Genomic DNA, 14,712 nt, shown 5'->3' with positions numbered 1-14,712 from the left:
ACAGGGCCTCGGGGACTCGCCCGCTCGCCCGGGCCCCTCCCGCAGGGCGCGCTTGTCACAGGGGCCTTGGGGACTCGCTCGCCCCGCTCGCCCGGGCCCCTCCCGCAGGGCCGGGCGGCTCGCAGGGGCCTCGGGGACTCGCTTGCCCGCTCGCCCGGGCCCCTCCCGCAGGGCCGGGCGGCTCGCAGGGGGCCTCGGGGACTCGCTCGCCGCTCGCCCGGGCCCCTCCCGCAGGGGCCGGGCGGCTCGCAGGGGCCTCGGGGACTCGCTTGCCCGCTCGCCCGGGCCCCTCCCGCAGGGGCCGGGCGGCTCGCAGGGCCGCGGCGCTGGGCCCGTGCCCGGTCCTGGCGGCGAGCTGACCTGCGCTCTGCCACGAATGTGTCCTGCCCCTCCCCCAGGCTAGACCTCGTTCCGATTAACGGTCGGTGGGACTGAAGGCCAAGCCCACCAAGCCCGTCACGGAGGTGCTGCGGCCCGTTGGTGGCCAAGTACGGCCTGGACCTGGGCAGCCTGCTGGCGAGGCTGGTGAGTGTTGCCCGCGCCGGCCGGGGCCCCGCTCGTCCTCGGGTGCCTCCGTCTCTGCCTCGCGGCAGGGCAGCGTCCGGCTGCCACTGCCCCCACCCGGGCCGAGACACCCCTCCCCCAGGCGCGCCGGAGGAACCGCCATTTGCCCCGTGGTTCTGCTCCAGGGGAACCAAAACGAGAGGTGACGGCCCTGAGCCCTCTTCACGCGTGCCGTGTGGCTGGGGAGGCCCGGCCCACCCCACGCACGCGGCTCTCCCGCCCCACCCCTGCTCCCTCCACAGCCACCTGGTGTGCACAGGCCAGCTGCTCCCTGTGTGGCGAGGAAGGGAGGAGGGGGAGGAGGAAGGGGAGGAGGGGGAGGGAGGAGGAGGGGGAGGGGGGGAGGGGGGAGGAAAGGAAAGGAAGGGGAGGAGGAGGAGGAGGGGGAGGAGGAGGAAAAGGAGGAGAGGAAAGGAAAGAGGAGGAGGGAGGAGGGGGAGGAGGAGGGGGAGGATAGGAAAGGAGGAGGGGGGAGGAGGAGGAGGAGGATAGGAAGGAGGAGGAGGAGGAGGAGAGAGGGGGAGGAGGAGCGGAGGAGGGAGGAGGAGGAGGGAGAGGAGGGAGGGAGTAGGAGGAGAGGAGGAGGAGAAGAGAGGGAAGGAGAAGAGGGGAGGAGGAGGGAGAGGGAGGAGGGGGAGGGAGGAGGGGAGGGGAGAGGAGGGAGAGGGAGGGGAGGAGGAGGGGGAGAGGGAGAAGGAGGAGGAGGGAGGGGGAGGAGGAGCGAGGGGGAGGGGGGGAGGAGGAGGGAGGGAGGACGACGATGACGACGCAGGCAGGAGCGCGTGGGCCCTGTGCTTGTGAGCACTGGAGAGCCGGCCGCTGGCACTGGCGCGGGCTGTGGGCTGGCGCGGTTGTGCGCAAGTGCGTGCAGTGTGCACCGAGTGTGCGGTGTGCGCTGAGTGTGCGGTGTGCGCCGAGTGTGTGCGGTGTGAACCAAGTGTGTGCGCGTTGTGGTGCCGAGTGTGCGCGGTGTGTGTGGTGTGCGCTAGTGTGCGCGAGTATGCGCGGTGTGTGTGCGCGGTGGCAGTGTGTGCGGCGGCTGTGGCCGGTGCTGTGCGCGGTGTTCGCGGAATGTGCGCGGTGTGTGTGCGGGGAGTGTGCGCGGTGTGTGCGCGCAGGGTGTGTGCGCGATGTGTGTGCGGGGAGTGTCGCGGTGTGGCGCGCGGAGTGTGCGTGGTGTGTGTGCGCGGAGTGTGCAAGTGTGCACGAGTGTGTGGCGGTGTGCGCGGTGTGTGTGTGCGGGGGAGTGTGCGCGGTGTGTGTGCGCGGAGTGTGCGTGGTGTGTGTGCGCGGTGTGTGTGCGCGGTGTGTGTGCGCGGAGTGTGCGTGGGTGTGTGGTGCGCGGAGTGTGCAAGTGCACGAGTGTGTGCGGTGTGCGCGGTGTGTGTGCGCGGTGTTCGCGGTGTGTGTGCGGGGAGTGTGCGCGGTGTGTGCGCGGAGTGTGCGTGGTGTGTGTGCACGGAGTGTGCAAGTGTGCACGAGTGTGTGCGGTGTGGCGGGTGTGTGTGCGCGGTGTTCGCGGTGTGTGTGCGGGGAGTGTGCGCGGTGTGGTGCGCGCAGGGTGTGTGCGCGATGTGTGTGCGGGGAGTGTGTGCGGTGTGTGTGCGCGGAGTGTGCGTGGTGCGTGTGGCGCGAGTGTGCAAGTGTGCACGAGTGTGTGCGGTGTGCGCGGTGTGTGTGCGCGGTGTTCGCGGTGTGTGTGCGGGGAGTGTGCGCGGTGTTCGCAGAGTGTGTGTGGTGTGTGCGCGATGTGTGTGCGCGGGTGTGCGTGGCGCGTGCGCGGAGGCGGCGGCTGGCTCCGCGGCTCTGTCCGCGGTGATTTCACGTGTTTTCGGGAGGGCCGTTCCTCCCGCTGGCTTGGACGGCGCTCGGGCTGCGGTGCGAGCAGGAGCTCCTCAATTATTCAAGACCGTGAGCTGCGAGGGGAACCCGAGCCGCCGTCCCTCCTTCACGCGGTCCCGGGTGCCAGGGCGCCGTTCTTCCTCGCTCGCTGAGAGCCCGCCGAGTGGCATAGCTCCAGTGCCTCAGTGTCTCTGTCTGTGAAGTGAGGCGTGGAAGGGCTGGCTGGTGCTCGCGGGGGTCTTCCTCTGTGAGCGAGGGCTCCCAGGAAGCCCCGCACCCCACACTCGAGGAGGCAGGCACTGCAGACCCAGAGTCGGCCCTGGCCCTCCGGCCCACAGGTCTCTTCTGGCACTCTCCTAACGACAGGGAGGTTGAAATGCTCAAGACCAGTTCAAGCTTGTGTGTGCGTGCGTGCGTGCCTGTGTGCCGGTCCTGGGGCTGGGACTCAGGGCCTGGACTCTGTCCCCTGAGCTCTTTTGCTCGAGGCTAGCACTCTACCACTCAAGACACAGCGCCACTCCCAGCTTTTTTTTTTGGTGATAAATTAGAGATAAGAGTCTCACAGACTTTCTGCATGGGCCGGCTTTGAACCACGATCCTCAGCTTTCAGCCTCCTGCGAGCGAGGATTGCAGGTGTGAGCCTCCAGTGCTGGCTCAAGCTGCCTTTTTAAAAACAAGTCATGGGGCTAGGGATATAGCCTAGTGGCAAGAGTGCCTGCCTCGGATACACGAGGCCTAGGTTCGATTCCCCAGCACCACATATACGGAAACGGCCAGAGCGGCGCTGTGGCTCAAGTGGCAGAGTGCTAGCCTTGAGTGGGAAGAAGCCAGGGACAGTGCTCAGGCCCTGAGTCCAAGGCCCAGGGACTGGCCAAAAAAAAAAAAAACAAGTCATGGTACGCAAGCCGCAAGACTGACTAGCAAGGCAAGGAAGGGGAGCTCTGAGCAAGGGCGAGGGCCCTGACCTTACCTGCCTTCGTGTCCTGATTCATCTCGAGACACCCTGCTGCCTTTGGGGTGGGCCTCAGAGCGGTTTGGGAAGCGTGTCTAGTGCAGCCATCATGGGGTGTGGTGTGCTTGACACACCAGCTCCAGTGGTATCTGAGAACACTTCACGGGTGTTGGCAAACATGGCGTCTGTGGGTGAGGGGTAGCTCTGCCTCCCTGTCATGTGACTTCTGGAAAGTGCTGCCGGCCAGTTCTCCCCCCCCCACCCCACCCCCCGCTCCTGCGGGTTGTCCTGGGTCGTCCAGGCTGGGCAACCCTGAGATGCCTTTAGCCCAGGCCGTTCTTGCCCTTGGTGGCTGGATCCCAAGCGAATGTCCTAGCAAGTTCCAATCTGAGTAGATAATTCCATGTGCCATCTCTGCCTCCAGAGCGGTGAGAAGGAGCCCCTAGACCTCGGCGCCCCTATATCGAGTCTGGATGGTCAGCGCGTCATCCTGGAGGAGAAGGACGCTTCCAGAGGGAAAGGTGAGCCCGCCCGCCGCCTCTGCCCCGCGGCCCCGCCCACGGCCCCGCCCGCCGCCCGCCCACGGCCCCGCCCGCCGCCCCGCCCACCGCTCCGCCCACGGCCCCGCCCGCCGCTCCGCCCACGGCCCCGCCCGCCGCTCTGCCCACGGCCCCGCCCACCGCTCCGCCCACGGCCCCGCCCGCCGCCTCTGCCCACGGCCCCGCCCACCGCCTCTGCACGCAGCCCCGCCCACGGCCCGCCTGCCGCCCCGCCCGCCGCCTCTGCCCACGGCCCCGCCCACTCCCTTTGCCCACGGCCCCGCCCACCCCCTCTGCCCACGGCCCCGCCCGCCGTCTCTGCCCACGGCCCCGCCCACGGCCCCGCCCGCCGTCTCTGCGCACGGCCCCGCCCACGGCCCCGCCCGCCGCCTCCCCTCCGCCTCCTGGCTGTGGTCTCACAACGGCCCAGGGCCTCCTGGCCATTCAGCAGGGGCCCTTCGGGGCTGTGTCTCTGGTCGGGGCGGACATGCGGCCCCTTCCGTCTGCAGGGTGGGGCGGGAGGCCCCTTTGTGGCCAGGGGGCCGCTGTGGGAGCCGCTCCCCAGTGCTCCAGGAGGCGGCCCTGCGTCCCCGCAGGCCGCCGCTGCTGCGGGCCAGGCGGAGGGGAAGGGGGAAGGGAAGGGGGTCCTCCATGCCCGGCCCCCGCCCGCGCTGCCCCCAGCCTGGGACGTGGGGCCTGCGGTGTGCTGGGGTGCAGGTGGGGGTCCCAGCCTTCGGCCCTGCTCGGGTGGCACGGAGAGGGCAGGCTGATTTCCCAAGCAATGAATGGAACGCCTTCCACCTAGCGCCTCCCAGAGGGTCCCAGTGCCCTCTGCGGAACGCCCGCTGGGAGCAGACAGGCTGGGGGGGGGCGGGGACTGCGGGGTCCTGTGGTTCTAAGGAGGCTGCGGGCCGCGATCGGTCGGGCTGGACAGGGAGGCCCCGGCACCCCCGAAGCCGGGCAGGTGTGGGGTGCAGCGCACCTCTGTCCTTGCAAAGCTCACCTTGGTGTCGCCATCTACAGACAAACCGAAGGGCGCTCCAGGCAAACAGAAGGCCGCCGTGAGCTCCAGTCCCAGAAGCCACTCAGCCACGGTGATGCCCCTCCCCCTCCCCTGCCGCTGCCCTGCCCGCAGCTCTCAGCCCCTCACCCCCCTCCGCCGGGCTGGGCCCTCCCCCACCCCCCACCCCGGCCAGGCTGGGGCCCTCCCTCTCCCTGGCCACACCCTGCCCCACCAGCACCCTTTTGTCCCGTGGAGGCTGTGTTTGGGGCAGGCGCCACACCCCGTGGGGGCTTCTCCGTGTCCCACCTGGGGCTGGCTCCCTCCCCCGCCCCCCCTCCCGCCCGCTTGGAGCTGTCAGTCTTGGGCTTTCTTTTCTCCTGCGGTGGCGGCGGGGGGGGAGAACAGATCTGGTTTTGTAATCAATGATTGTGAGCGGTTTTCTGCAATGCATCTAAAGATTCTGAATCGATGCCCCCTGTATCTCAGGTGTAACAGATGAATTGTGCATTGTCCTATGTTGAAATGTAAGTAGAACTCTGACTTTCCTTCTAATGCAGGGAGAGGAAAGAACACTAGGCAAGTCTAATTCTATTAAAATAAAAGGAGAAAATGGAAAAAAATGCTAGGGATCCCCGGCTTTCAAAGAGAGAAGAATCTATTGCAAAGATTGGGAAAAAAAAATATCAGAAAATTAATTGGACGAAGCGGAGGGTATGTGTACTTCTTTAAACTCCCTGTTTTTCAGTAAACGCACCACCAGGTCCCAGTAGTCAGGCGCCCCTCTGCCCCGGGTGCGGGTCTCCCCGCAAGACCGGCGTCGGCCGTGACTGCCCCGGCCTCCCCTCCGCCCAGCCCCGAGGCGCGGGGCCCCCGCCGGGGTGGCGGCCCCCCTGCAGGGAGGGGGTGCGGAGCCTGGCGGGCCGCGGGCCGGCTCACCTCGGACGCCCTTGCCATCTAGGGACAGACGCCAGTCTTGGGGCGCTTTCTTCCTTTGGCAGCGTGGGAGGCGAGGCCTGAGCTGCCGGGCGGGGGGTGCGCCGGGCTGGCCCCCGCCCCCCGTGGGCGACACGGAGCGCGTCCGCACACCATGCCGCGCGAATGCCGGCGCACGCTCCGGCTCACCGTGCTTGCACGTGAACTCGAGTGACAATAAGAAACGGAGCTGGGGGGCTCTGGGGGGCGGGGCGGGCCGGGAGAGCCCCCGCTGCCCGGCTCGCAGGTGGATCGAGGCCCCGCCGCGCTGGGCCGAGCCTTCCCCGGCCTGTGCAGGAGGCCACGGGCTCCCCCCGCTCTGCAGCCGCGCAGCCGCCCCGGCTCTGCCGAGCCCTGGTCTGGCCTCCTCTTCCGCCTTCAGCCCAGAAGGGAGCCAGGGCTCGGGGTGGACGGGAGCGGAGCGCTAGCGGCCGCCAGCCCGAGCCGCCAGCCCGAGCCGCGAGCCCTGAGCCGCGGGTCCTCAGCCGCGGGTCCCCAGCCGCGGGGGTTCCGGGCTCGGGCTGTGCCGGCGGCTTCCAGGTTCTGCGCGGAGCTGGGCGTCGGCCTCTGCTCTGAAGCCCCGGTCACCCCCGTCGGCACCGCCGTAGCTCAGGGCAGCAGACACGGGCAGGGCCCCCCCAGCCGGCCCCCCCCCCCGCCGGTTCCCCCCCCAGCCGGCCCCCCCCCCCGCTGGTCCCCCCCAGCGGCCCCCGCCTAACGCGTTGGCTTTTCCTCCCATAGAGTTTTTTGAGCTCATTTCCAAAGCTCAGAGCAACCGAGCAGACGACCAGCGCGGGCTGCTAAGGAAGGAGGACCTGGTGCTCCCGTTTCCTCCGCGTGCCCCCCGGCTCGGCGGAGCTGGCCCTCGCTGCCCCCGGCGCCCGCCAAGGGCCTGGGCAGGAGGGCTGCGGCCGGCCACGGCGGGGGGAGAGCGGCCCAGCGCGGGGGACAGCTGGGAGCCCGCCCCGGACCTCAGCGACAGCCCCGCCACCAGCCCCGGCTCGGCGCACAGCGCCCCCGAGCCCCCCGGGGGCCCCCCTGAGCCCGCCCCGGTGCCGGACAGCAGCGCGCAGGTCTGGAGGAGGCCGCCTGCGGACCGCGGAGGCCGGGGGCATCCAGACGGTGGAGGACGAGCACGTGGCCGACCTGACCCTGGTGGGGGAGGGCGACATCAGCAGCCCCAACAGCTCGCTGCTGCCCCCCCGGCCCCCCGGACCTCCCCGGACCTCCGCCACCAGGTACCCGCCGGGTTCTGACCCGCCTTCGCCGCCTTGCCTCCTGCCCGCCGCCCCGCCCGGCTGCTCCGGGGTGGCGAGAGGGGCAGCCGCGCCCCCGCCGCGCGCTGTTTGCGGGAGGCGCCTCCCTGCCGATTCTGAGAAGGGGGGACGGGGTGTGGCGGCCGGGAGCCGAGGGGCGGCGCCCCGGGCTCGGTCTCCGGCGAGCCCCCGCGCTGGTGGAGGCCCAGGGCGCGCAGGGCCACGGGGCCCAGCCCGCATAACCTCCCGGGCTGCGCGCGGGCACCGGGCGCGTCCCGCTCCTCCCACGCCCGGATGAAAGCATGACGTGTAGTGCGTGCGGGGAGCTCGGACCCGGGGACCCCCCGGGGCCTGGGCGGCCGTCGGGGCGCCCCTCCCGAGCACGCGCGGTGCCGCCACGGGCGGCCAGGACGGAACGCGCGGCCTCAGGCCAGGGCCGGCCGCGACCCGCGCATGCGCTGTGCCCACACTCACCTGGGCGCTCTGGGGGCGCCGCGCGAGGGGGGCTCCCCGCCAGCTCCTGGGGCCTCGGGGCCACCCCATCCTTTCTGCTCCTCTGTGACTACCTGTTTGCAGTTTCCACCTGTGTTCTGATCTGTGTCCTTCTGAGACTAATAAATCTAGACCTCGTCACTGACTGGCTCCAAACTCCTTTCTTCTCCATTTGAAATTGTTTCCACTCCAGCCATGGGTAGGCGTCTTCCTCCCCTGGGAAACCGCCACACATTTCTGGGAAGTTAGACGGACTCCCCTTAATACACTGGCTTAAAACAAAAAGCAGGGCTGTGAATGTGGCCTAGTGGCAAGAGTGCTTGCCTCGTATATACATGAAGCCCTGGGTTCAATTCCCCAGCACCACATAGATAGAAAACGGCCAGAAGTGGCGCTGTGGCTCAAGTGGTAGAGTGCTAGCCTTGAGCAAGAAGAAGCCAGGGACAGTGCTCAGGCCCCTGAGTTCAAGCTCCAGGACTGGCAAAAAAAAAAAAAAAAAAAAAAGCAGACCATTCACTCCGCAAAATCTTGGCACAGCCTCGAGCTGGCCTGGCCGTCCCGCTGTCCCCACCGGCTCAGGGCAGGAACCGCCACCCCAGGGCAGCAGTCCTGAAAGGGGGAATGGAGTGGCCCCTGCACGCCTCCCCACCCGAGGCTCCCCCGTCCTGGGTGCCCCTCCCTTCCTGGGTGCCCCCTCCCCCTCCTGGGTGCCCCTCCTTGCCTGCCTCTGCTAGCTGCGGTCACCCGGGCATTTCTAGCCCAGGGGGGTGGTAGATGGAAAGTGGGTGGCCAGGGCTGCTTCGTAAGGCAGGAGCTGGGATCTGCCCTGGCGCCGGCCTTGGTTGCGTGTGTGGCCTCTGTGCCCCTCTTCTGGGGTGCAGCCCGCGCCTATAGATTTCCAACTCCCGGGCTGCTGGGCAGGGGCAGCTCCCAGCGTGACACCCACCCAGGGGCCTTTGCGGTGCGTCCTCAGGTGCTCACGGCAGGAGGGCGGTGTCCCAGTGCCCGGGGGACCCTGCAGCGGTGGCCCACACCTCTGTGTCCCCCCCCCCCCCCCCCGCGGGTACACACTGCTGCAGACGGCTATGGCCACTGAGGAGTCTGCGCAAGATGCAGGCCCAGGACTGGGTGGGCCGGGGCCTCTGGGGATTGTGGGAGCGGGCAGGGGCGAGTCTGCCACCCGCATGTCTGTGAGTTATTTGTGTGTCTGTCCATGGGCGTGCCCGAGTATCAGTCTGTGCTTGTGTCTACCTGTAAGCCTGTCTGCTGTGAGCCTATCTGCTGTAGGCGTATGTTTGTGCGTGTGTGTGTGCTGTGCATGCGTGTCTGAGCGTGTCTGAGTGTGTCTGCTATGTGCGGTGTCTGCCGTGTGAGCGTGTCTGCCGTGTGTGCGTGCATGCGTGTCTGTGAGCGTGTCTGCCGTGTGTGCGTGTCTGCCGCGTGTGCGTGCATGCGTGTCTGCGCGTGTCTGCTGTGTGTGCGTGCATGCGTGTCTGTGCCGTGTCTGCCGTGTATGCGTGCATGCGTGTCTGCGCGTGTCTGCCGTGTGTGCGTGCATGCGTGTCTGTGAGCGTGTCTGCCGTGTGTGCGCGTGTCTGCCGTGTGTGCGCGTGTCTGCCGTGTGTGCGTGCATGCGTGTCTGTGCGCGTGTCTGCCGTGTGTGCGCGTGTCTGCCGTGTGTGCGTGCATGCGTGTCTGTGCGCGTGTCTGCCGTGTGTGTGCGTGTCTGCCGTGTGTGCGTGCATGCGTGTCTGTGAGCGTGTCTGCCGTGTGTGCGCGTGTCTGCCGTGGTGTGCGCGTGTCTGCCGTGTGTGCCGTGTGTGCGTGCATGCGTGTCTGTGAGCGTGTCTGCCGTGTGTGCGCGTGTCTGCCGTGTGTGCGTGCATGCGTGACTGCGCGTGTCTGCCGTGTGTGCGTGCATGCGTGTCTGTGAGCGTGTCTGCCGTGTGTGCGTGCATGCGTATCTGTGAGCGTGTCTGCCGTGTGTGCGCGTCTGCCGTGTGTGCGCGTGTCTGCCGTGTGTGCGTGCATGCGTGACTGCGCGTGTCTGCCGTGTGTGCGTGCATGCGTGTCTGTGAGCGTGTCTGCCGTGTGTGCGTGCTGCCGTGTGTGCGCGTGTCTGCCGTGTGTGCGTGCATGCGTGACTGCGCGTGTCTGCCGTGTGTGCGTGCATGGTGTCTGCGCGTGTCTGCCGTGTGTGCGTGCATGCGTGTCTGTGAGCATGTCTGCCGTGTGTGCGCGTGTCTGCCGTGTGTGCGCGTGTCTGCCGTGTGTGCGCGTGTCTGCCGTGTGTGCGTGCATGCGTGTCTGTGAGCGTGTCTGTGTGCGTGTCTGCCGTGTGTGCGTGCATGCGTGTCTGTGCGCGTGTCTGCCGTGTGTGCGTGCATGCGTGTCTGTGCCGTGTCTGCCGTGTGTGCGTGCATGCGTGTCTGTGCGCGTGTCTGCCGTGTGTGCCCGGCTGCGTGGCGAGGGCTCCTGGGTGCACCCGCTCCCCCGTGCACCTGCCCAAGCTGGCTACTGGTCCCGGGTCCAGCGGGACTTGCTCCCCCAGGGCCTAACACTGCTGTGGAATGTTCCAGTGCCAGGGCCACCAAGGCCCCCGGGACTGGGTGAGACAATAAGGTGCCCTTCCCCATCTGCAGGAGGGCGTGGGGCCCCTGCCTTCCACACCTGGCTCCCGGGAGGAAGGGGTGGGGACCAGGTCAGAGGTCAGGGCCACGGGGGGGGGGGGGGGCGTCCGGGCTGCCATGGGCAGGACGGGCATCTGCAGCCTCCCAGGCCCCCATCCTTCGTTGTCCTGGGCGGCTCCTGCCACTGCAGCCGCCGGAGGCCGGTCTGGGGGGACCCTGTGGCTCTGGGGTCCCCACACGGCTGTCCGGGGCGGGGTCCCCCAGGGGGACGGAGCGGAGCCCGCGGTGCTTCTTGGGCCGTCTTCCCACTTTCCTCCAGCCCTAGGGTCGGCTGAGCCGAGGAGTGAGGTTTCGGGGGGTAGGCACCCCGGGACGGGGCAGTTAGAAGCTCTCTCCTCATGTGCCTGGAGCCCAGGAGCCTGTTGACCCCGCCGACCCCACCCCAGACCCGGCACGCCCCCGCCCTGCGAGCTTCCAAACCTGGGGCCCAGGAGAGGACGCGGCCCCACCTGGCTCCGCCCCGCGGCCCCTGGGGGTCCACTCGCCCCCCCCCCCGCGCCCCGGAGGCAGCCGTCTCCCCAGCCCGGCCCGGCGTGCGTCTTGTCCCGCAGCTGCCGCACTGGGGTGGCCCCCGGCCCGCGGCCTCCCTGGCAACAACCCCGCCTCTGGCCCCGCCCACAGCCCCCCCAACCCCCGGGGGCGGCTCCGGCCAGCAGCCCCTCCACGGGGCCCTCGGGGCCCCTCTGCACCCCATTCCTGCCCTTCCCACCGTGCCGTCCTCTGCTGCCCTGCCCCCCCAGCCTTGAGCCAGGCAGCGCTAGTCACGGGAGGTGTTCTGGTCGCCCCCCCCGCTCTGGTCGCCCCCCCACCCCGTGGCTCACTGGGGCCCTGGACTGGGGCCTGTGGAGGCAGGCTTGGCCGGCTTCCCCCTGAGGGTGCCAGCCGGTGGGGCGCGGGCCTTGCTGAGAACCAGCGGGATGGGCGAGGGCAGAGAGCCTGGTGACGGAGGCCACAGCGAGGGCCAGGGCCTCCCCCCCCCCCCCCCGCCCGTCCCTCCCTCCGCACGGCCTCCCGGTGCGTAGAGCCTCCAGGCCGGGGTGGAGGGCAGCCCTGAGCAGCAACCTGGGGTGGGGGTGCGCACTGGCGGGCGGGTGGAGGGGGCACTGGAGGGCGGGTGGAGGGGGGCACTGGCGGGCGGGTGGAGGGGGCACTGTCGAGCGGGTGGAGGGGGGCACTGGCGGGCGGGTGGAGGGGGCACTGGCGGGCGGGTGGAGGGGGCACTGGCGGGCGGGTGGAGGGGGCACTGGAGGGCGGGTGGAGGGGGCACTGTCGAGCGGGTGGAGGGGGCACTGGCGGGCGGGTGGAGGGGGGCACTGGCGGGCGGGTGGAGGGGGCACTGGCGGGCGGGTGGAGGGGGCACTGTCGAGCGGGTGGAGGGGGGTACTGGCGGGCGGGTGGAGGAGGCACTGGCGGGGGGGTGGAGGGGGCACTGGAGGGCGGGTGGGGGGCAGCCTGCACCGTGGCGGTGACCCGGGGGTGCCCACTGGGCAGGAGGGGCTTCTGGGTTCCCAGGTTTCTGAGCTGGGGCTCCCGTGGAAAGGACGCCAGGCCGGGCCGGGAGGAAAGGCCACGGGGAGCCCGGGGCAGGGGCTCGAGGGGCTGGCCCCGTCGGGGCGTGAGCAGCCTGGGGGAAAGAAGGGGCTGCTGGCTCACCCTGGACTCGCCCTAAAGGCGGCAGGAAGCTGTTCTCAGACGGGGGGGGGGGGGGGGATGAGCCTGGAGACCTTGGAGACCACAGGGCAGCTGGGCAAGGCCAGACCCCCGACCCGCGGCCATGCGGCCCTGGGACCCCTGAGCACGCGGCCATGGCGGGCCTGGGACCCCTGAGCACGCGGCCATGGCGGGCCTGGGACCCCTGAGCACGCGGCCATGCGGCCCTGGGACCCCTGACCCGCGGCCATGGCGGGCCTGGGACCCCTGAGCACGCGGCCATGGCGGGCCTGGGACCCCTGAGCACGCGGCCATGGCGGGCCTGGGACCCCTGAGCACGCGGCCATGCGGCCCTGGGACCCCTGACCCGCGGCCATGGCGGGCCTGGGACCCCTGAGCACGCGGCCATGGCGGGCCTGGGACCCCTGAGCACGCGGCCATGGCGGGCCTGGGACTCCCGACCCGCGGCCATGGCAGCCCTGGGACCCCCGACCCACGGCCATGGCGGGCCTGGGACCCCTGAGCACGCGGCCATGCGGCCCTGGGACCCCTGACCCACGGCCATGGTGGGCCTGGCGCCGCCAATCCTCGCAGCACCCCCGGGCCTGGCTGGGGTCACGGCTGCTCAGGGCAGAGCCGACGCCCGTCCCCGGCCGAGTGGCCGTCTGGGGTCCCCCCCGCCTGTTGGGCTTGGGGTGCATGCTGAAGTGGGCCAGTGTCCGTCCCAGAGGGGCCTCCAGCCCCCCGAGCCGGCCTGGGGTGCGGCGGGCGCTGGGGAGGGTGGCGGGGCCTGGAGGGGCTGGTGATGACCCCGGGCGCCAGGCCGTGGACTCCAGGCAAGGGCGGGGTGAACACGCGGGGTGCAGAAGGGCTGGCGTCCTCGTGGAGATGGGGCGCCACCCACTGCTCTCCGGGAGGCCAGCCGGCTCCGGCCTAACCTCCCCGCCGCGGCCACTCGCAGACCCGGCGGGGGGAGGGCCGGCACCCCGGGGGAGGGCGTCCGAGCGTCACCTGGGGGGGGCCGGCGTGGGCAGGCGGGTCGACGCGGGGACCGGCGGCTCCCGGGGGGCGGGCGCGGGGCGGGGGGGGCTCAGCGTCCCCTGGCTGGTGGAACGGCCGGGCAGGCACGGGCAGGCCTCGTGGGGTTCAGCCCGGCCTCTCCTCCGCCCCCCGCAGCGGGCATTGGGGGGCCCTCTGCTCTGGGTGGCCGGGGGCGGCGGGGGTGCTGGGGACCCCGGCGGCGCGGGACGGTTCGCAGGGCTTCTGCGTTGGGACGCGCAGGCCCCTCCCCGGGCGCGGCTGGACGGGCGGCGTGGGGGCTCCGGAAGGCCCGGGCTGGGCCGGCGGTAACGGCGGCCTCTCTCCTCCCGCGGCAGGGGGCAGGGCCCGTGGCCACCAGGGCCTCCCGGTCAACAGGATCATCGACGTGGACCTCGTCGCTGGCCCGGCCCCGGGGCGGGGGGCGCCGCCGGGCCCCCGGAGGGCGAGGCCCAGCAGGCCCCAGACGTCGGAGCGTCCCGGCCCGAGCCCCGGCCCCGGGGAGCCCTCCGCGCCCGCCGCCGCCGCCGCCACGCACCGCGCCACGTTCGTCTGAGGCTGCGCCTGCGCCCGGCCGCCCGGCCTCTGTCTCGGACGCACCGTCGGGAGGCCCGGACGCTTCCGGAACGAGCCCCGCAGGGCGCGGGAGCCCCCCACCCCCCCACTCGGGGCCCGGCGGGGGAGGGCGGGGCCGCGCCTCAGACGCCACAAATAAAGTATTTTTGAAGATGCGCCGGGTGCGAGCCCCGTGCCGGTGCCGCCCGCTGTGCGGGACGCGGGGGGCCGGGGCTGTGCGCCCCGAGGGCGCGGAGCCGGAGCCCGCCGGCGAGCCTGGCCCCCACCCCAGCCTCCGCCCCGCCGGCCCGGGGACTGAGCCGCTTGGGTACGGTGGAGGCCGGAGCCCAGGCCCTGGAGCCCGCGCGCCCGGCGCCTTCCTCCCGAGCCGGGCTCCGCACCTCGGGTTACAGGCCTGCCGCCCCGCTCACCCGGTCTTGACGGCTGCCCACGTGGTCTCGCGCCCGGCCCGGCCCGGCCGGCAGAGCTGGGCTGGGCGGGGTGCTGGGTGGTCAGTGTTCTGGCCCCGGGCGCCCGCCCCGCTGTGGCACACTGGGGTCCTGTGGCCCCCATCCCTGGGCCCCTTACCTCGGCCTCCCTTAGCAGGCGGGGGGGGGGGCACCTCAGGGGGGACAATCTGAGCTGAAACCTGACTGCGTTCACGGTCGAGGAAGAGGACCCGGCCTGTGCAAAGGCCCCGACCGAGTGTTTCTAGACCGGGGATGCAGCTACGGCGGGACCCCAGGGGGGGAGGAGGAAGCCGGGGCGCGCCGGGCGGGGCTAGCGGGACTCGAAGGCCAGGCCTCCGCCCTGAGCAGCCCGCCGCGGAGAGGGCGCTCCACCTGCTGGCCCTGCAGGGTGTGTTCGGTGTGCCAGAGACCGTGTCACTGTGGGGGGGTCTAGAGAGGCTCCCGCAGATTGTGCCTGGGAGGGGAGTCAGTGCCATCTTGTTCTTGGCAGCACCTTGGCCCTCAGTACCACCCTGGCCCAGTACCACTTTGCTCTTGGTACCACCTTGTTCCCAGTACCACCTTGACCGCAGTACTACCTGTCCTTTGTACCACGCCGCCCTCAGCACCCACTGCGCCAGCCATTGTCCAGTTCCATTCCCTACGCACAGATGGGGAAATGGAGGCCCAGGGGGAGTAGGGTTTGGGGG

At 70.7% G+C, this 14,712-nt stretch overlaps 1 protein-coding gene across 1 annotated transcript in view; it reads left to right on the top strand.

The window, feature by feature from the left end:
- Positions 1-13,554, top strand: part of Rgs12 (regulator of G protein signaling 12) — a 51,786-nt gene extending 38,232 nt beyond the window's left edge. The window contains 15 exon segments of the mRNA XM_048364160.1: positions 5-418; positions 421-479; positions 481-525; positions 3,783-3,879; positions 4,921-4,991; positions 5,458-5,514; positions 5,516-5,594; positions 5,597-5,611; positions 6,614-6,698; positions 6,700-6,753; positions 6,755-6,812; positions 6,814-6,957; positions 6,959-7,074; positions 7,076-7,110; positions 13,337-13,554. Coding sequence (XP_048220117.1) covers positions 5-418; positions 421-479; positions 481-525; positions 3,783-3,879; positions 4,921-4,991; positions 5,458-5,514; positions 5,516-5,594; positions 5,597-5,611; positions 6,614-6,698; positions 6,700-6,753; positions 6,755-6,812; positions 6,814-6,957; positions 6,959-7,074; positions 7,076-7,110; positions 13,337-13,554 — 1,547 coding nt within the window.
- Positions 13,555-14,712: the final 1,158 nt, after the last annotated feature.

This window comes from Perognathus longimembris, chromosome 16, assembly GCF_023159225.1.
Source record: "Perognathus longimembris pacificus isolate PPM17 chromosome 16, ASM2315922v1, whole genome shotgun sequence".
NCBI lineage: Eukaryota > Metazoa > Chordata > Mammalia > Rodentia > Heteromyidae > Perognathus > Perognathus longimembris.
The sequence above is the reverse complement of the archived record's forward strand: the minus strand, read 5'-3'. Positions and strand labels throughout refer to the sequence as shown.